The sequence below is a fragment of the Pomacea canaliculata genome, linkage group LG7 (assembly GCF_003073045.1).
Source record: "Pomacea canaliculata isolate SZHN2017 linkage group LG7, ASM307304v1, whole genome shotgun sequence".
Classification (NCBI taxonomy): Eukaryota; Metazoa; Mollusca; class Gastropoda; order Architaenioglossa; family Ampullariidae; genus Pomacea; species Pomacea canaliculata.
This window is the reverse complement of record NC_037596.1, coordinates 9,518,929-9,540,065: the sequence shown is the minus strand read 5'-3', so window position 1 is coordinate 9,540,065 and position 21,137 is coordinate 9,518,929. Positions and strand designations below refer to the sequence as shown.

Below are 21,137 nucleotides of genomic sequence, written 5' to 3'. Positions count from 1 at the left end.
TGTTAATTTCTTTAACTGTTTGTGATAATCTTCCTGTCTGCAATAAAGGCCGTACATTCCAACAACCAACTCAATGTTTTGCTGTTTAGGCGTTAGGAGTTTTGCTGTCAGGTAGTAGAGACACCCTTTTGGCTTTGATCCCTTGCCATTATAACCAGTTGCCTGGTCTGCTTCACTCCTTCTACCATTTAAAGTTTTTGCTCTAGCAGTCTAGCTGTTTCTGTAGCATAAAGGGTTTTACAGGATATGGTTGCTAGCCGTGTGCGCAACCCTCCTCCTTTCTCATCCAGGCTTGGGACCAACAATGGTGGAGTTGCCAGTACTCTAACCACTTCCCCAAAAGTCATAGTGGGGCATTGATAGTCACACCATTGACAAGTTCACACACAAGATTTCATCCACAAGCTTCATTACTTTCTCAGAAAAGGCATACCTACTACATGTAACTGATAAAACTGCATCGCACAAAGTACATCTAAAACAGTGCACCAAAAATCCTCTACACAAACCTTTCAGTACATCTACTCAATCTTTATTAGCTCAATCTGTTTGTTGATGGATGCAAATCTGCATGTTGGAGGACAACTAAATGTGAGAATCATTGTTTTAACCTTTATCAATGTCCTGATCTTTGTGCCACATCATGCATCAATATGTCCTTTTTTTCTGTTCATAAATTAATTTTTGTTAGGGGAAATGGAATGCCCAACATGACACAAAATGTATAAAACAAAATATAGATCTTACCTCCATTACCTGAAATAAATTTGACAAATTCATTGGTGAATGCTAAAAAACTGGGCCCAGGGAATAGAAAGTACCAAGCAATAAAAGTAATAACAATAGCAACAACAATTATAATAAAAGTACGTCTAACAACCTTGCCTAAGATATAAACATATGAAAAAGCTATTTTTATGTTTGTGATGAACCTCTAACAAGCGATTTTCAGGAAAATATACAAAAGATAACTGTCAGATGATACTCTTTTTGTTTTGATTAAGGAATGTTAAGTTTTAAGCATTATAACAGCTGGTCAGCAAATAAGCCAAGACAAGAACTGAAAAATTATAAACAATCTTCAACTCTTTAAGGGCAAACTCACTGAACTTATTTTTTTCAAAAACACACTTTTATTTAAAATGTATTAAAAAGGAGTAAATAATTTTTTCCCTTAGGTATTGAAATTTTCTTTAATACATGTAAGTGAAAATATAAAAGTGTGAGGGGCCTGGGAGTGTTCCAAGTTCCACTAGTGATCCTCACACTTTTAAATTTAAGTTATAGGTATCAAAGAAAATCCTGAAACTAGGGAAAAATAATTTTACCCTTTTTAGCACATTTTAAATAAGTGTGTTTAAAAACAATTTTTTTCATTATTTTACTTTATATCTGCTAGTCTTTTTGAACATTGTTTTTCACTTAAATAAACCTGTTTTGTCTGGGAAAGTTAAAAAAAACAACTATGCTGTCACGCAGTAATGTATTTTTTTGGACTGGAAGTGCATTGTGTCTTATGTATACTAAGTTATAACACAAGCTCATTTTTTTTGGTGGGGGGAAAATACACCTGATGAAAGTGACTGTGTGTTCCCACTCTAGGTCTCACCTTTTAAGTTGCTGTGTGCAGCTCTCCCCCTAGCCACACATTACTGGTCATTCAACTATATTGTTCACCTAGACAGGACCTTGCAAATTACAGCTAAAGCAGCTTTTAGTGTCTTCTGCATCAATACTGGCCACCTAGGTCACCTGTAGGTTTCAGCTAGATCTATAAGGCACTGTCCTATATCTGGAACCAACCCCCTCCCTCATAGGTTATCTACTGGCAACTAGGTGTCTTCTGACTTTTAGCTACAGTTTATTTGGATCAGAACGCAATACTCATGGATACTAAGTACCTACATAATTTTTTTGAGGTAATTCAGGTCTAAACCTGACCCCACATAAGAATCACAAACCTGGTGTAATTACTATATTGAGGCTCAAGTTGAGTGCCTGACCATACCAAAGAAGCAATAACCTTTCACATACAATAAATAAATGATCAGGTCTGACCTGATCCAACAAAACTCATAAGCAACTACTTTTATGCGGATATGCGTAATGAGGTCCAGACTAAAATTAGACCTTATTCAAGAAGCTTTTTTAATTTAGACAGTTAAATTTTAGTTGCCCATTAAGTTATTCCATTGAAAAAGGCCTCTGCATGGGTTAGTAGTCTGAATAAACATTTTCATGTATTATTGTATCTTATGCATGCATCATAACAAAGGTGTTCACTTGCTGATATGGAATCTATTTCTTGTGTTATGCTTAGTAGGCAGCTGTCAACCCAAGGGTCTTGTGTAGTATATGCATATTGTTTTGTTACTTGTCAATCAACAATAAATGTATCTGGACAGACTTTTGGGAATTATGCTTTGCAGAAAAATGCATAAGTAACTGTGTGTGTTTGTGTTTCATCCTAGGCAGTTTAGAACAGTCATCTTTAATCGTATGCAAGTCATTTTAGTCTTTTGGACATACAGTGGAACCTCGGTTAGCGAACGCCTCGGATAACGAATATTTCGGTTAACGAACAAAAATTTTGTTAAAAATTTGTCTCGGATAGCGAACAAAATTTCGGATAACGAACAGCCACGTGAACTACACGTGACCGACTAGCATGTCATCATTCGTGCTCGAGACACAGTTACCATCGCTCGTTCCTTATCTGTGCGCATTCTTCTTATTTAGTGATTTTTGTGCTTTATTTTAGTAAGATAATCCTCAATCATGGCTCTAAAGAAGATTAAGAGCAATTAATAGTAGTGAGGTAATGACAAGGAAGCGGACAACAAATGAATTGAAAAAGGAAATGATTTCAAAGTCTGAAGGTGGCATGCGTCTGTCGGATATGTGATGTCGTATTACCGAAGAGTTTTACAAAAAAGGCAGAAGCAACAGACACTGGACAGGTTTTGTCCTTTAACCTCAAAGCTACAGAAAAGTGAAGTTACCCCCGATTTTATAATGTCACGTGTGCTCATGGAGGGGGAATCCAATCAGTAATTCCACCCCTTCCTCCCCACACCTCCATCCACCTACGCCGTCAAAACGGCAAGTTTTCTGATGTTTAAATGCTTTCGTTAATGTTTTTATGTTTATTTAACTCTATTTATGTTGTATTATAACTGTTCTCATTAAAACAAATACCTATATAGCCTGTAACTTTCAAATATTAGCGATTCAACATGGGCTGGGAACCAATTAAATCTATTTCCTTTATTTCTTATGGAAAACATTGTTTCGGATAACGAACATTTCGGATAACGAACAGCTTTCCAGAACGGATTAAGTTCGTTAACCGAGGTTCCACTGTACTCAGGTGAGAATTGGGGAAAATTATTAATATAACATTTCTCATTCCTTTCAGTCATAAATAAAAACAATGCCAGACTATACTTTTTGTGATACTTATGGTCTATTTTTCATCAAAATCTCAGGTTGACCTTGAAGTTGAGTATTCTGTTCCTAGCTTTGAGAACGTGGGATACTCTGACCTGTCATGAGGCACAGTTTGTAGCTAAACATTTGATGTCCCTATGCCGCAGGTTTGACTGTAATGAGTTAATTCAGTTTGACCTTCACATATCCAAATGCTAGTGCACAGCCATTCATGAATAATGTTTCACTAGATAAAAAGCACTTAAGCTCTGACAAAAGTATGTTTGTCATCATTTAAAAAAACAACCACCACCGATAATAAATAAGCAAACTTACCACCACTGTTAGCATCTGTTTCTGGAGTTGACAAGTCTGAAGGAAAAATGCATATGTAAATCAGATCTAAAACAAAGCACAAGGATACCAAGTGACAATAAATATATATGTGTGTGTGTTCATGTACTTACAAAACAAAACAAACACCTTGGACCGATGACCGAAGGCTGGAATTAGGGATGGTGACATTTGAAAGGTTAGGTAGGATTAGTGTTTTGAAAGTGGCATGCCTCCTCAAGCATCTGGATTCTAATCTTCATATTGAAAAGAAGAATTTATGTTTTAAATTTGTAAAACAGGACTGGTAATCTAGTTTTTAGTTAGCTTTGATATTTAGCATTACAGATGCTAAAATATGTTTTTAAGGCATTTTAACTTCACATGGATATTTCTCAAATGAGAGTATTGTCTACTAGATTGTAAGATAAAATGTTAATACAACTGCTGTCAGACTGCATATTTGCAGGTGGTTCTAGGCTATTCATGACAAAAGCTTATCTCTTTGTGTATCTGTAAAGCCATTTACCTCTTGAACTAGGCCTATGGCATAATCAATAAAGTTTGTTAGTTCGTTTCTTTATGATGCTGTGTGTCAACTGTATAACTGTTTGTCTACTTTTCTGTGGAAATGTATACATGCTCTCAAAATGAATTGTGTATTCCTCCAGCAGGCCCAACGTGCCCAACCTAATGCCTGCGAGCCACATCCGGCCCATGAAGATGCCTCATCTGGCCTACTCATTTTAACCAGACACAACATAATTTCATTTTTAACGCCATGATTCTAACAAAACAGCCATGTTCTGGCCCGCGAGATTTTATATCATGTTATCATGTTTTATATCCAGTGCGGACCTCGTTTAAGAAAAGTTTGGGGACCACTGATGTAAAACATGAATTTTGCAACTAGATATTTTATACAATGCTAAAATTTACAAAGTGGGCATATTTTGCCAATGCATATCTCCATCCAAAAAACTATGTAGTCAGCAAGATCTTTAAATCAAGTTGAAATAACTTACCTGTATCAGCAACAATTCCCAGAGTATACTGAGCATCAGAAGAGCCTTGGTTATTGGCTGCTTGTACAGTACACTTGTATGTTCGCTGGGAGTCCTCAAGAGTCAGGTTAACTATAAGTTTGCTGATCTGATGATACTGACATGAACTTGTCCCTTTAACAGGTTGGTCCTTGGTGATGTCATTTTGATTTTGATAGGGTGTCCAGCTGTAGCTCTCATAATCCTGGTATTGCCATGACCACTGCCAAGTTTCCTGAAATAATAGATAAGGGTTTGAGGTGCAACTGCAAATGGTCAAAGAGGAAAATTGTCTGTGACAGGAAGACAAGGGTCTTATTGCATGTCCACTTCTTAATAAGGGAAAGTCTTTTTTATGTGTGTACACACACATATATAACTGTTCTATGGATTAATTACAACGTGAACTCCACACTAAGACCTCTATTATGACTTTCTGAAAAGGTTCCAAACTTGCCATGTAAATATCATCTCAACATGACTTTCTTTTTTCTACTCAAGGTCATGAATAAAACATTTTATATACCCTCATAAAAATTGCCCTCTGCTCCATTGAGAGCAAACAAGAAGAATTATAAAAGTTACAATGCTACTTTTAATTTTCTGCAGGAATCCCTTTAAACAAATATATTTTATTGATGACTTTGCTAGTAATCATGCAGACATCCTGTGACAAAAGTATTCTGTCTAATTTAAAATTTAGTACACTCAAAGATATATTTCCAAAGATTGATTAGTTTCAAATGTGAAAGGTTATGACGCAGTGCAATTATACTCAATCATGTTAGATTGTAAGCGAAAGTAAAGTTCATTTGCACATACAACTAAGTGACAACCAACTTCATAATTAAACCTTTTAAAATTCACAATAACAGACAAAAACTTCACGCATCTCTGTTGCCCCATGTGCAAACATTTTGATTCACTATTATGGATGTTAAAATTTTAGTGACACATTTTTAATTGTTAAATTTTAAAAATTAAGTATACTGACAACCCTAAAGAAAAACTGTTATCATCATGGGAACATGAAGATCATACTAGCAGCCTAATTATTTAAAAACTGATTTCAGTTTTAAATCAATAGAAGTAATCCTGATTAAGCATTTTTCTAAGCAGATTCTTTAATAGCCTGTCCTCTTCCTCATTTAGTGATGTGCATATTATTATCAACTGTTCTTATTTAGAATGTGAATCAGAGAGCATATAAGAAAATTTCAGTGCTGTTCTTAGAAGACCCCATTCCGCATTGACTGTGTGAATCCCAGCCTACCCATCATAGTAACCATCACAAAAATAAAAAAAAATTAAAAGAAATTTTTGCAGCAGAACTACTGCATACATATCAATATATTTGAAGCAGATGAACAGCCAATTTTGTGATTCTTGGCGCTCATTCATTATAGAAAGTGTACACAGTATACTTTTGGCTCTCCTATTGCCCATACCATTACATGACGGAGATGAAAAGTGACAATTGAGCATTTGGAATAGTAGCGATGGCACTAAGTAAGGTGTATTCCAATATTTACACTTATTTACTTGCAATAAGAACAATCGTCATTGACACAACTTTTAACAATATTTTTTAACCATTTAAGGGATATGATTTGCAAGAATATCGTTTTTGTTGAACTAAATTCAAATGAAAGATGGTAACTGTATGGAATGGAGAGAGCTCCTGTTGTGAAAGTAGGTTACGAGACAAATTTATTTACACAATATAAATATAAAGTGCTAAATAATGAAATATTTTATTAAAATATACATTACACTTTAAATATTATTATTACACTGTCATCTTCAGCTGTTGAAGTACAAATCTATGTCAAACTGAGTCACTGGCAAATATAACAAGTTTTTTCCTTCAACCTCAAAGCTACAGAAAATGGAAGTCACTCCCGATTTTACAATGTCACATGTGCTCATGGAGGGGGAATCCCCCTCTAAGCAGTAATTCCACCCCATCCTCCCCCACACCAGCTAAAAAAAGTAACTTAGTGAACTGAATGTAGCTGTCGAAATCACCATCAGCCATATTGTGTCTCGAAAATAAAGCAAAGTTTTAATTTCTGCTGAATCTCAGTAACAATCAGGACTAGATGTGAACATTTACAAATTTGAGTGAACTTGCAATGCTAGTTATTTATGTACTTTGTCTGGAATGTAAGGAAACAGAGCTTACATCATTTGCACAGATAACAAAGGTTGGGTGGGGGCTAGATTGTCTTACTCAAGCCAAATGTAACAAACAGAATATGTGAAGACAATTATGTATAACATTCCTAACAATCTATCTATCTATTCCTCTTCGTGCATCAGGTTGCACATAAGGCCTCAACCAGAGTCCGCCACCGATGTCGATCGGCTGAAACCCGCTCTAGGTGACCCCATGTCCAGCCCTTTCCTTTCATCTCCCTTTCCACTGTTCTTCTCCAAGTTTCCTTTGGGCGGCCTCGTTTTCTTCGGCCGTCTGGAGTCCATCGTAGGGCGACTCTGGAAAGGTCTGCTGTCTGCTGGCGGAGCACATGTCCAATCCATCGCCAACGCCTTCGTTGAACCTGCGTGGTGATGGACTCGGTTTCAGTTCTTCGGTGGAGTTCTTCGTTGGTGATGGTATTTGGCCAAAAGATGTTAAGTATGCGCCTGAGGCATCTGTTTTGGAAGACGTCAAGCTTGTTACTGATGGTTTTGGTCATCTTCCAGGATTCTGATCCGTAAAGGAGGGTGCTGATCACATTTGACTTGAAGATTCTCAGTTTGATCTTCTGGCTGATGTTTTTTGCCTTCCATGTGCTCCTGAGTGAGGCGAAGGCCTGGCTGGCTTTCGCCAGTCGGGCTCGAATCTCCACCTCCGCATCCCCGGTGTTTGACATTTTGGACCCAAGATAGGTGAAACTGTCAACTTCCTCAATCTCTTCTCCATTTAGTTTGATGCTGTCTTGGACTCTGGCGTTCACTCTCATACTTTTCGTTTTCTTTGTGCTGACCTTTAAGCCAAGGTTTCCAGCTGTTTCTGAGAAGGCCTTTGTTTTTTCATGCATGTCTTGTGGCGGTGTGACAGCAGGGCAATGTCATCAGCAAAGTCCAAGTCTTCCAGCGTTGTTGTTGCTGTCATAGTCATGGTCCATCTGATCCCTCTCCTCTCACTGTCGGTGGAAGTCTTCATGATCCAGTCCATGGCCAGGATGAAGAGGAACGGCGACAGAATGCAGCCCTGCTTCACCCCGGTACTGACGTTGAAGGGTCTGTGAGCTCCGTGTCACAGACAACCTGGGATTTGAAATCGCTGTACAGCATTGCAATGACCTGAACAAGTTTTGCAGGGACTCCGTAATGCCTCAGGATCTTCCATAAGGACTCGCGGTGGATGCTGTCAAAAGCCTTCTCCAGGTCGATGAAATTGATGTACAGCGGTGTGTTCCATTCGTTGCTCTGCTCCAGAATCTGTCGTAGAATGAAGATGTGTTCGGAGCAGGATCGCCCAGGACGAAATCCTGCTTGCTGTGGTCGGAGGTCTTTCTCAAGAGTTGCTGTCAGTCTTGACAAAACAATCTTGCTGAAGACCTTGCTGGTGAGGGAAAGAAGTGTTATGCCCTCCAATTATTGCAGTCTCCAAGATCTCCTTTCTTGGGTAACTTGAAGATGAGCCCTGTCTTCCAAGCAACAGGGAGCTGCCCTGATTCCCAACTTGCTTGAAGATTTCAGTCAGCTTGGAGCTGTCACATTTATATCTGCTTTCAACATCTCTGCTGTTATTCCATCTGCCCCTGGTGCTTTGCCGCTCTTCATTGTCTTGACTGCTGCTGTCACTTCTTCCAGGCTTGGTGGGTCTGTGCAGATGTCAAGGTCTATAGCTGCTGGCTGGATGTCTGCAAGCTGAGGGGATCTGGTCTGTTCAGAACCGACTCAAAATGTTCCTTCCAGCGCTGTAGTTTTTCTGCCTCTCCCTCGATGACATTACCGTTCACGTCTTTCACTGGCACATCACTGTTCTTAAACCCGTTGTTTAGCTGTTTGTTTATCTTGTACAGTGTCTTCAGGTCATTTTTACTTGCTGCATTTTCTGCTTCATCTGCCAGTTTCTCTATATGGTCTCTTTTGTCGGTTCTTGCCATCCTCTTTACCTCTTTGTTTAGTTTTGTATATCTTTGTCTGAGTTGTTCTTTCAGGCGTTCAGATCTGGTGCTGTTGATTCTTTGTTTGTCTTACTCAAGCCAAATGTAACAAACAGAATATGTGAAGACAATTATGTATAACATTCCTAACAAATAGAATGATAAATGCTATCTTGTCAAGTTTGTAGCCATTCAGTGTCTAGAGAGCACATCATTGTTAACCCTCTAAAAGGCTAGGCAGCTGGTGCTTTCCCCATAAATCTTTGACAGAAAATAAGGAACCACATAGCCACAAAAACCAAACATCTTTAATATATGTGACTACAGAGGTAATTCATAAAATAATCCTAGCATACAGAGGAACAGAACATGAGCAACTGCTTAAATTCTGGTGCACTCAATGATGTATCTCTAGATTTCATGAATAGGTTATACTCCCCTATAAGCTTTTGAAATAATTTCTTTAATGAAAGAATTATTTGTTGATGTTCATCCATTTTGGATTGTTTCCATGGCAACCGATAGTGTGACAAGTGCAGTAAAACCATTTTTTGAAACTTCATTCAAGGGCTAAATAGCTGATACAAAAACATTAGCCCTATCCCGTGAAATGTAAAAGTTTTTTTGGCAGGTACCAGGCCTTAATATTTTTCCAAGATGTTTGACACAGATGAACTGTGGCCAGGGTCTGGGATAGCTCCATGGCATAAAATAATTAGGATGCTTGTACACGCAGAATAGTATGTGGCCAGGCTCTCTGTTTCACATTATAAAGCCATGGATTTAATAGGGGAAGGGTGTAAAATCAAAAGTATTCTTGGCAAACATACACATACATAAAGAGTACGCACATTTTAACATTGAGCAACACAGATTGCAGCAAAAGGTATTTCTGAAATAAGTAATTTATATGGATGTTTCTTGAATGAGAGTATTGTATACTGGATTGATAGGCAGAGTGCCAGTGTAACTGTTGACAGGTTGAAAATGCATTCACTGGTGATTCTATGCCATTCATGACTTAATATCTTTATGTTCCTGTAAAACAAGGTATCCCTTGAAATGAGCAGATGTCTTGTTCAATACACTTTTGTAGTGTTTGGCTTTTTTGAGTTATTTTCTATGTGGTACATAACTTTTTGTGGTTGGTATTGTTTTGTTGCTTTAAATGACATTTATTATTCAGTATAGATATTCAATACATAAATACAATATTATAATTAAACAAAGTGATTTTGAACCATTGTTTATAAACATAAGATTGATTTCCTGACCCTTCTCAGTTACAACCTCATTTTGGCAGATTTTGGGAAATTACAATAGGAAGGTTCTACTGTAGAATAAATGGGCACATACATATTTTATTTATATATATATTAAAAAAAAATCAAGGACAAACAAATAAAAGAGCATTACCCCTATAGCTGGGTCGTAAGTTCCGATCATGCCATTACATGAGAACGTCACATGTTGGCCCACTAAGTAGTTTCCGACTTCAATTTGTGGATCTGCAGTAATGGTTATGTTTCCAGGAGGAACTGAAATTTAGAAAAAGTTACATCAAATTTTTTAATAAACATTTTAGAAACATACATAATTATATCCAAAATATTATTTTTATTAATATTATAGAGTATAATATTTTTCACACTGGATGAAAGTAATGTTTATCTGCTTGAGGGCAATGGCTCTCTACCTATTTCGGCACTGTCTTCTTTCTGTCAATGCCTATGAGTTTCGCCGATTGCTAAGTAAACTGTTCATCTGTGTTTTTGTTTAACTGCTTTTGCTCAGACTTTTTTTTTTAATGCCAGAACCAGCATTATTTTGTTGACTAGAGGTTTCTACAACCATATTTTCTTCACTTTCTTCACTGCAAATTTTACACTTTTTTCATCTACAAACATCTTTGCTACATATTGTATTCTGGATCTAAGTGTATCAGCAGCCTGTACTGAAGCCTTCTGAACTGCTTTGAGCAACTTTTATGTTGATGCAATGTCTCTGCCAGCAATCTGCTTGCAAATGCACACAGGACATTTAGTCATGAGTCTACTTGTCTTTATTGCTGTTTGGAATGCATTCATGCATGCAATATAGGTAAAGCCAGCACATCCTGCAGATTTCTTGTTCACGACTTTACCAGACAATAGCTAACTGGCTATGTAAATTTAGAAATGCGACATAGACACTCTGATCCAGGATATTCCTATTAGTGCGAATGACCAAAAGTTACCCTGTCTTTCAAAAAAAAACAAATAGGGTGCTCCTTTCATGGGAAAAAATTTTTCAGCCTACTTTATATGATACAGCCTATGACTTGGAAATGACAGCAACAAGCAAACTGGTCTAGCAGGGAAGTATGGATGCTATAGAGGAGGTTTATTCTTTTCTTCTTAATATTATATATCTCACTCAACGACTAATAATAAATGCAAAATTTGTATAAGAATTTAATAGCCAAGCAAAGCACTAAGATCATGACTGCCATTCTTGGCAAACACTTGCAGAGGCCACTACATATATAACTATATGCACACCCATGTCACCCCAAAAAAACCAATTTGTATATGGCATCCATGCTTGTATGCACACACACAACACCACCCACATCGGTGCCCAGACCAGCCAACACAAACACATGCATGCACAGACACTACACATTCTGCTGATAGAGACCAAGGAGATGCATCGAAGATTACAAAAACCATTACATTCCTCAGAAAATGTTACCAAACTGGCTTCCTGCAATATGGGTCGACTACAACATATATTTTTTGCCTACAGCTGAGACTGTCTGATGCTCAGGTCAGGTATTTTGTCTTCAGAATTTTTCTTCAAAATTACTTCATAACAGAAACCTCAAACATTTATTTTTGGAAGAACTGCATCTTTCAGATATTCTAATAAGGAAATATTAGCAACTTTCTAAAGTGATTTGCTTGAATGAACATCTATTAAATTTCATTAGAATGAAATATCAACTTTCTACATAGTTCTGACACTATGAATGGTACAGAAAGTATAAAATTCTTTTTGTTGACCCTAGTTGCATTGGAAAAGAGCATCAAGCAACAATCTCTGGCACTTCAAATGGTTTGGTCACATGAAATAAAAAAATAAACAGCTATTAGTTACAAAGTATTACTTGACCATTCAGTGAAAGAAAATTTTTTCGATTCACGTATTCATGTTCATTATATCTGGGCGCTCAAATTAGGAAAAGCGTCCCATCGATGCATCCAATAAAACTTGGAAAACCATGGCTGGCATAGAGTTTGCCATTTTGTCTGTCTGCCTCTTGCTGATGGGGAAAAAGGATCCATCCTCGAGCATGTCAAAGTAGCGCTCCCCATGATGTAACATGCTGTCACTTTAGAAATTCCAACCAGATTGCCGCACACACTTAAAAATAATTTGGTTGTATAAAAGCGAAGTGCAGCACATACTTGTATTCTTGAGGGAACATTGTTCCCTTAGTTCAACATTTTCAATTCACCTCCTACCTTATCCACAATAATCATTATATCAATGTGATGAAATTTCTAGTACAAGTCTACATCTAATGGGTTTCTCTGGTCCCTTAATATCCTGTTTCTTCAAAGATTTTGCCTATTTTGTAAAATAAAGCCACTACATCTGCCATCTTATCTGCGATAAAGGGTACTTATCGGTGGCTAGTTTCTACCTGTTATTTATCGGGTACTAGGGCTAGCAACTTTGACGTGAAACCTGAAATATCGCACTTAACAGCTGTAAGTGAGTTAGAGGTCGGTAAGTGAATGGAGGCACAACTAGAAATCCAGTTCTGTGGACCTGTTCACTATTGCCTAAAACAGGTAAGTGGCAGGCTTGTCAACTGCGGCATCAATCCATGTGCTGCCCTCAACAACAGTTATCAGTCAAGGGACAAATGACTGTTGCCATACACCAAAACTTTATAAAAGTGAAAGAATGAAAAGGAAAGCATTAATGGAATCAAGGAATAAAAATGTTCATGGTATACAGTGATGCTTTTATCATCTAGCAATGCAAAAAGACAATGTCTGAAAGAACCACTTCAGGGAAAGAGATTGGCCCATCAACACTAGGGCAATTAAGACAATTACACTATTCTTTCTCTTTACCTCCAAAGGACTAGAGTATAAAATACTAATGTTCTTGGTGAAACATACAATGTATATGAAATAAGATACATTTTAGAAAATTCCCATATGCAGTTTGATTGTTAGTTACTGGATACATCTTCTTATAATTTGAAATTAATGAAAAATCTGGGTCATTGGTCACTTATGCTTTAATCATGGGTGAAAGAATCATTAATGAAAATGAAGTATGGTTGAATCCAGACAAGAATTTTCCTTTGACCTGATATCTAAATTGCACAAAGTCTGAGGGAGTGTTACTGAAAATAAAACAAGAATTTATTCACTAGATTTAATATTTTAACAGTGCGTTTAATGAAACAAATGTAGTTTAATTATGTATGAAAACTGACCATGAAAAATCTGGCTGAAATGGCTGATATTTAAGATATGCGAACCATCCTGGCATCAAACTAATGTACCAATGTTTTGATCAGGTTTTTGTGTTGGAAAGTTTTTGATAATTGACTGTGGTTTGAAAACAGTTAAACAGTTTGCAAAATGTTTCAAATGTAGTTCTCCATTCTTGAATACATTTAACTATGATTACAATCTCCTGCTTGACAAACCCCTCTGGTACTGATACTATTGTTACAGAGGGTGACAGCAGGCTAACAGCCTGCACAGCAATGGTGGTTGAGCCCACCTGCTGAATGATTAATCGGGGTTTTCTCACATAGTGGAACAATAAAGGGGGAAGATGATTTTTGTAGGGGAGTGGAGGCTGTCTGCCTAGAAAAGTGCAGTATTTGTATTTTTGTGCATCTCAGGTTTTTGTATTTTGGACTATTTTCCCCATGTAATTTTTTTTAAAAAGATATATCAATAATGTGTTCTCTTTGTTGTAACTGTCATTATGCGCAGTCTGTGGGCCTGGCAGATGCCATGAAATATTTGAAGAGTTTTTTGCATTGTTTTGTGAGTATATGGCCAAGGAAGACAACATATGACCCCAAGAGGCAGCGTTTGATATGTTGAGAAGTGTGGTCCTTTTCCCCAAGGTAGCATCATTTAAAGTATAAAATCTGTCCCCAAGTGGAGATGTCACTTGTGTTTTGTTTGAGTGATTGTTTAAACGATTTAAGAAAAGTTTCCAGTGACTTTTGATACCGTGAAGAAAGTTGTTCTAAACTTTACACTTTATTATTCTTATGTTAAACATCAAGAAAAAGGAAGTTTCTCTCAGGACTGAGTTTAGGAGTAGAGATCATTCATAAGTATTAATAACATACCATAGATAGTAGTAAAGATTAACTGCATGTTTACTAGAGAATTATTTTTTTACATTTTTGTGTATTTTTACTAGTTAGAATTATTAAATATACACAGGCCTACGAAAGAGGCAGTTATTTTGTGTAGAAAGAACCTGCAAAATGTCCAGGCATCTACGCGGATGCCAGTGTCTGTGACAACTATTTCCCTATGACTGAAAAAGAAAAATTGCTTTACTCACCAGTTACCTTTATGCAAGATAAATTCAAGATCTCCAATATCAAAAGTTTCGCAAGAACAAAGACAATATTTCTGCTCTCCATCGGTACATTAGTCAAACATCTTCTACATCTATCTTTTTAATAATAATTTAAAAATAAAAAACTTAATAGCCCAACTTCTTCCATACAGGAAAAAAAACATGAATGTGATGTAAGAACACATACTTTGTTGTGTAAGATTTTACATTCTTGTCTTGCTTGGCAGATGGATGTACTTTTAAATGACTGTTACCTTGTGTGCATATGCTTGTTTTATATTGTAAAACATTGTATTTTATGTATCTATGAGACAAAATAAATGGTAATGTCACGAAAGAGTAGTAATAGGGCTAAAGTGTAGGTTTTGCACTTCTGCTCTATTCACGAGATGGGCAGACACACTGGTAAACTGACCAACAGAAGGGGGAATTGTTAGCCTCTGGCGGTGCTGACCGTCAGAACAACAAATGCCAAGAAGTTTCACCACCGCTTACATCACCTAGAATCACTAGGTAATGGACTGCCGGCCGCTTACGTAGGAGCAGTCATCGTTTCAGGGGTGTGTTTGCTAATTAAAAGACCATTCATGTCACGCCCTTAATTAAGACTTAGAGAAAGACAATATTGTCACACACGAGCTAGTGAATTGAAAGCCGGACAATTAGGCATCGGGATTACGTACCGTATTACTAGAGGCTGTAGACTTTTGTCTCACACTAGCGGTGATGTGCGATTGGTCGTAGTGGTATGACTGACTGATCGGATGCATGTGTGGCTCAAGCCATTGTTTTAATATTGGGTTGGGATCCAAACTCGAAGCTTTTGCTACTTGACTCTTGGAGGGTGAGCATCAGAAAAGGGACTTCGCAACTCAAGTTTTCGCCACCTTGTTGTCAGCTACTACCAGTCTGATAAGAGATGTGGAGTAGGGACTGGCCAAGAAAGCGTTTGCCCGCACATCAACTTTAGTGTAAAAGAAGAGTGACCACTGTCCCTGCGAACCCATGATCAACTCTTGGCAGCGTAGTGGACACGCTGCTCTGGTCACAAGAGCCAGCACTGATTTCTACTTGGAGAAACTTCAGGCCTGCTGGTGACGGAAACAAGGTGAACGCTGCTGCACGGGGACGATTTGTGTGAAAGCTCGTCCCAATTCTCTACTTCGTAAATCTCTCGTTGCGGTGCCGGCCAACAGATGACCAAAGTCATTGGCCATCATTTCTTCTGCGACGTGTCGAAAGGGCCCTCCATACAACAAGCACAATTGTGCGAAATTGCAAGTGACAATTGTGTGTGTTCATCAGAGACTATACATCAAGCACAGCAAGGGCGCTTGGGTCAAGCTAAGTGCCGTGTAGATTGTACGGAGTGAGTTATTGTGTAGTGGTGAGAGTGTGGTAGTTAGGAACAGATTAATTGACTCACTAGGTATCTGGATTAGTGTTAAGGAGAATAATTAGTATCTCAAATTTCCGACTTAAGACTCATTTCGTCGTGGAGGGTCCAATTAGTATTAACGGGACACCCTAGATAACTAGTCAAGATAGGGAATTAGTTCATTTGAATATTATTTTTATTTCTTCAGTGTTTTGTAAGCTCTTGGCATTTTGTTCTTGTGACTTGAATAAGTATTTTTTTGCTTTCACTAAAATTGCGTTTTGTTGTTTGTTGGGGTGTGCGCTGGGGGCTCAAGTTGGTAATTAGCATTACTTAACATTAATTAAGAATTTAGTGAAAGTGTATCACGCACATGATTATGTCGGCATGGGTGGCGGAGTAGTCGAGAGTGTAGCAAAGACCTTGCTACGATGCTCTGCCCATCCCACGTGCCTAGACCCCACAGGGTGTAAGACAGTTAAAAAAATGAATGGGATGGAAGGCATTCATGCAGTGCTGTTTACACCAGCAGCAAAGCTTCATTTTCAGTGATTTATAGTTGATTTAAGGCCAAATATAGATGCTTTGTGCTATCTGAAATCACAAACTACCAAACAGATGCCCACAGTAGGTGATGGGCGTTTACCTCAGAGCACTCAAGGCATTTCATTCACCATTTCCTTTCACTTCACTGAGACACTCACCTATGACAGTGAAATTGTCACTGACATCTATAGTCTTTATCTGTAAGCTACCATCAGGAGCTGCATTGTAAGGAATTTGGCAGACATAAGTACCGGCATCTTCACACTTTGCCTGTGTCAGTGTCAGTGTCATTGACTTCTGAGTTGTACTGCCAGACACTGTTGCTGTGTTCTGAGTGAGACCACTGTTAGTAGCAAAGGATGCTTGTCCTTGATTGACACCATCTTCTGCTTTTGCTAGTGTCTGTTCTGTTGTGGGCGCTGTTTTCAAATAACGTGAGATACCAATAACATATACTTTTGAGGCAGTAACACCACTGGGAATTCCACAGGAAATCTGAAGAGAACCACTGGCAGCTCCATTAGTGAGTCGCAGTGGGTTTGGATTCAGTTGTAGCTGAGCAAAGCCACCTGAAAAAGGAAATCAAAATATAATTTATAGGAACACAACACACATTAGTGAAATAAATCAAAGCTAAATAATTACATACACACAATAATGAAAATTTAATGTATATATCCCTGTGAGTGTAAGTTTTCCCAATGTCTCAGCCCTGCAAAGAATGTGAGCAGATTTCTTGATATGTAATCATCTTTGTTGTCCATGATGCAAAATTTAAAGATCTGAACACAAACCCTAAGATCCTAAGAATGTATTTCTAATACACTACCAGGGCTTCTGCTTACGCCAAAAATTGCGTACAGTACGCATTAAAAGTTCGGAGGACCCCTTCAATTTTTGTCGATGGGGTCCCAGGGGGCTCCTTCAAATTTGGGCAAAAAACAGATACAAAATTGGGTAAGTATAGTGTGCGACATCGTAGCCCAATCTATGGTTGTTGTCTGCTGCAAGGTGAGAGTAACTTCCCTTGCACTGAGTTTTTTTTCCCTTACCATTAACCTTAACAAGAGTTCCATTCACCTATTTCCAAGATGTCAAGGACAGCGTGGTTAAAATCATCGTCTCAGAAACGGAAAGAAAGTGAGCACCCCAAGTACAGTGAGCATACGCTCATCACAGATGCTTGCACACTCTTCACGGCACAGAAATCTCGCCGTTTCTGACTAGACATTACAGTGCTTTGTGTGCCTGAAAGGCAGTTGAACAAAGTAGTTGATTTGTTGTTGTTTTTTTTTTCACTTTGTAAAGGTACCCCTTAGAGTTAGCCTGGGACCCCTTAGAAATCTGAAAGAATTTAGCCTTAGCAGAAGCCCTGCACTATAACAAGTATTATTATCATTTGTTTGCTTTAATTTTCTACAATAAAGGAAAATTTCTGCATAAGAAAACTGTGACAACCAGACATGCTTCATCATTATCATCACATTTAAGTTCATCTGTTACTGTTGCATGTCATGTTGCTCTGCATTTTAATCATGAAAGGAATAAAGGCTTGAAACATAAAAAACACTTGAGCTTGACAAGGAAATTTTAGACACAAAATATGAGTGAGTAAAATCTTCTTGCTGAGACACTGCATGCTAAAATGTGGTATTTGCATCTGGGTTTTCTTAACTGATCAAAATGTCACATAAAGCCAGGAAAGAGCAGTGAAATATAGATGACATTTTCACTTTCAGTTTCTTTGACAAGGCCAGGTCAAAACTAATGACTGCATCATGGCATTAGCAATAGGAGTGATTTTTACAAAAGAAATGAATAACAGTTAGAAAAAAAGTAATCAATCTTCTGCATAGTTTACTTTTATTCTTTGTGCTACTCTGTAGGCCAAGCAGAATTATGAGTGAAACAGAAACAAAAGAGATATAACTAGTGTTGTCTGATTTAACTCTTCACATTTAAACATATGTTAATGTTTCACAAGGGTATTTGCTTAGCACATGAAAAATGACAGCCTCCAGCAACATCTAGGCTTCCAAGCCCTTTGCAGAAAATGCTTGCACACTGCTTTTTTAGCATGACACAGCATTAATATAATAAACTGTTCAGAATAACCAATGTAAAATCCCTTGCAGATGCCAGGGTATCTTTCTTATTTACTTTTTTGACCTAGCACTTCCTGAGCTGTTTATGCCTTTAAGAAGAAATAAAAATGCATTGTGTAGAACCCATGATAATAATTTACATGTGATTCCAACATCACCAAAATACCGTAGAAAACAAGAAAAGTTATACTGGGGAAAGAATTACAGACTGCCTATTTAACACTGAGGGGACTCAGATGGCAAGAATAGGCAACTGATTTCTAAGAGGGTTGGGGAAGCTAAGGCAGCGAGGGAGAGGAGATGGGCGAAGCTGCACCCCCTGCCCCCAAAAAAAATAAGATCTCTAACACTTCACTCCCTAACAACCTGAAAAAGATCATGGGACAACCTTTATCTATATAAACATCATGTTTCATTGCAATTATAAATGAAGGAGTTGAAAGTGTTTATGCTTCTTATTCATGACAAAACTAGCATTTTCTCAGGAGTTATTTTACTTGATTTGACTGTTCATGCAAAATCTAAGGGTTAAAGTCTTATGCAGTTTTGCTTACCTGCATGCAGAATTTAGTACCCTAGTTATAGCTTATACCCTCAGTAAACAGACTGACAACCATTTTTGCATCTAAAATTATTGCTTTTTCCATGCTAAATACATAGCGAAAATATATGCATCACATCTTTCATCATTTGAGTGCTTTCATTGCTTTTAAAACCTTTATTATTAGGCCTAACTGGATAAATATATCAGATGTTTTGTGATTATTTCCCACACACAGCCTATTTATTTTTATTATACAGCTTTCATCATAAATAAATTTATCAAAAGTAATTTAAATACATAAGATTTACTGCTATTAAAGGTTTAATCAAATAAATATGTTTTGCTATGTTTCACATGTTTTATGGAACTTAAACAAGCAGAATAATCAAATTTTTAAAAACGTGTAATCATAAGGTACAAACAAAGTCTCCAAAATAAGACATATTTGACATTGCACTACAATAATGAGAAATTCGTTAACTTCTTGATGACGTAAAATCGAGCGTTTTCGCCCAGTTGTTTAAATGATTATATCCGAGTCGAAGTTATTCGCTTTTGCATAGTAACGATCATCAATGCCTTGAATGTCCTCCTGTGCTCCTAAAATGAGCCTATGTAATAAGCCTACTCTCTTTAAGTCTTTGCTGGTATTCCTTTTAAGTCTTAAGCATACACGAATACGATTGAAACAGAAATTAGCCTAAGACTAACAGCCTGTCGGTTCAACTGTACAGTTACATTCAGATGCCACTTCCGGGTATAGCTTTTTAATGTTTTTCTTAATTCCCAAATCACAAACCCATAAGTCAGAAAAAATTCATAACTAGTTTGTTCGTATTAATCTGCGTGTCTTCACTGAGTTGATTTAATCTATCAGTAAAAAATGTTTTGTCGGTCAGGTTTTGGAATGTGTTGACACTAGTTAGTACTAATTCTAGTGACATGTCTCCATGTGCCCGCTATGGCGGTTTTCAATCAAAACATTCTTATTAAGTACTTATTGTTAAAAACATACTCACCGAAAATAAACGAAGAAATAATCACAACAAAAGTAATCATGTAAGATGCCATCCTGCTTAATCCATGCAGTGATAACCAACATCAACGTTACACCTGTGCGAAGTTTTGAAATGGCGGAAACAGGTATGTCCTTGAGCGTCGCACCTGGACTGACGCACGAATTCATACGCCAAGATCCGCTTTACAGAATCGTTTAAAATTTACAAGCAAAACGTTCTGTGTAATGTTCATAAACGTATGGCTACTATATAAATGTAATCGCGAATTGGGATTTGGTAGAAGTGATCAACTGAAAAAAAGCTCTAACTGTTTAGACACAATGCACTCTTTGCACACTGGGAGCTGTGACAGTCCGTGGTGAGGTAAATGTCGACCCCTATCTAGGCCAGTGCAAAGGTATGCTGCGCCCTAGGCGATATACTGACTAATACTGCGCCTCTCCACCCACCCCATTGCCTCCCAAAAGAGAACTTTTCATCAACAAAAAGTTAGAAATAATTATACATTTAAGCTTAACTCCATTTTCTTACCTCAAAATTTAAACAATAAACATAGGTTTACATATTACTATTCATGATTGTCGTGGCCTGTCTCGATCAGGACTCACAGATTTGCATTCGCAATCATATGAAAGCATTTAGCAATCATATGACAATTGCAGAGACAGCGCCAATCGATTCACAAAGATGCCTTCGTACCTACAGACATCACCAAGTGTGATTGTGACATGATAGAACTTTAACGGATCCGCTCGCGCAGTGAAATGTTTTGTTAGGCTTTACAACACCAACGTACTAACTCGATCAGCCACTTTTTTGTTTTCATACAGACAAAAAAGGTATAATATAAGTAAAAATGAAATATAATTAAGGTAGAGACAAATCGTGTAAATCATATATATATATACAGCTATATGACAGTGTATGCAAATCACGCAGGCTTGATATCTTTACAAACTGTCGATCATGATGCTGTGGTGGTAGAACAGTGGACGTGTATCACTTT

General features: G+C 37.5%; 1 protein-coding gene across 2 annotated transcripts in view; it reads right to left on the bottom strand.

Annotated features, from left to right (window-relative positions):
* The window catches only part of LOC112567953, a 43,456-nt gene extending 23,163 nt beyond the window's left edge, over positions 1-20,293 (bottom strand). Inside the window, exons 1-6 of one of the 2 annotated variants that reach the window (XM_025244904.1) lie at positions 20,132-20,293; positions 16,622-17,032; positions 10,340-10,461; positions 4,788-5,040; positions 3,766-3,801; positions 748-756 (exon numbers count right to left, since the gene is read on the bottom strand). In XM_025244904.1, coding sequence (XP_025100689.1) covers positions 748-756; positions 3,766-3,801; positions 4,788-5,040; positions 10,340-10,461; positions 16,622-17,032; positions 20,132-20,183 — 883 coding nt within the window. In that variant the 5' untranslated portion in view covers positions 20,184-20,293. The remainder of the gene's footprint in view (positions 1-747; positions 757-3,765; positions 3,802-4,787; positions 5,041-10,339; positions 10,462-16,621; positions 17,033-20,131) is intronic. The other variant, XM_025244905.1, reaches the window with a different exon arrangement.
* Between the last annotated feature and the right edge of the window lie 844 nt (positions 20,294-21,137).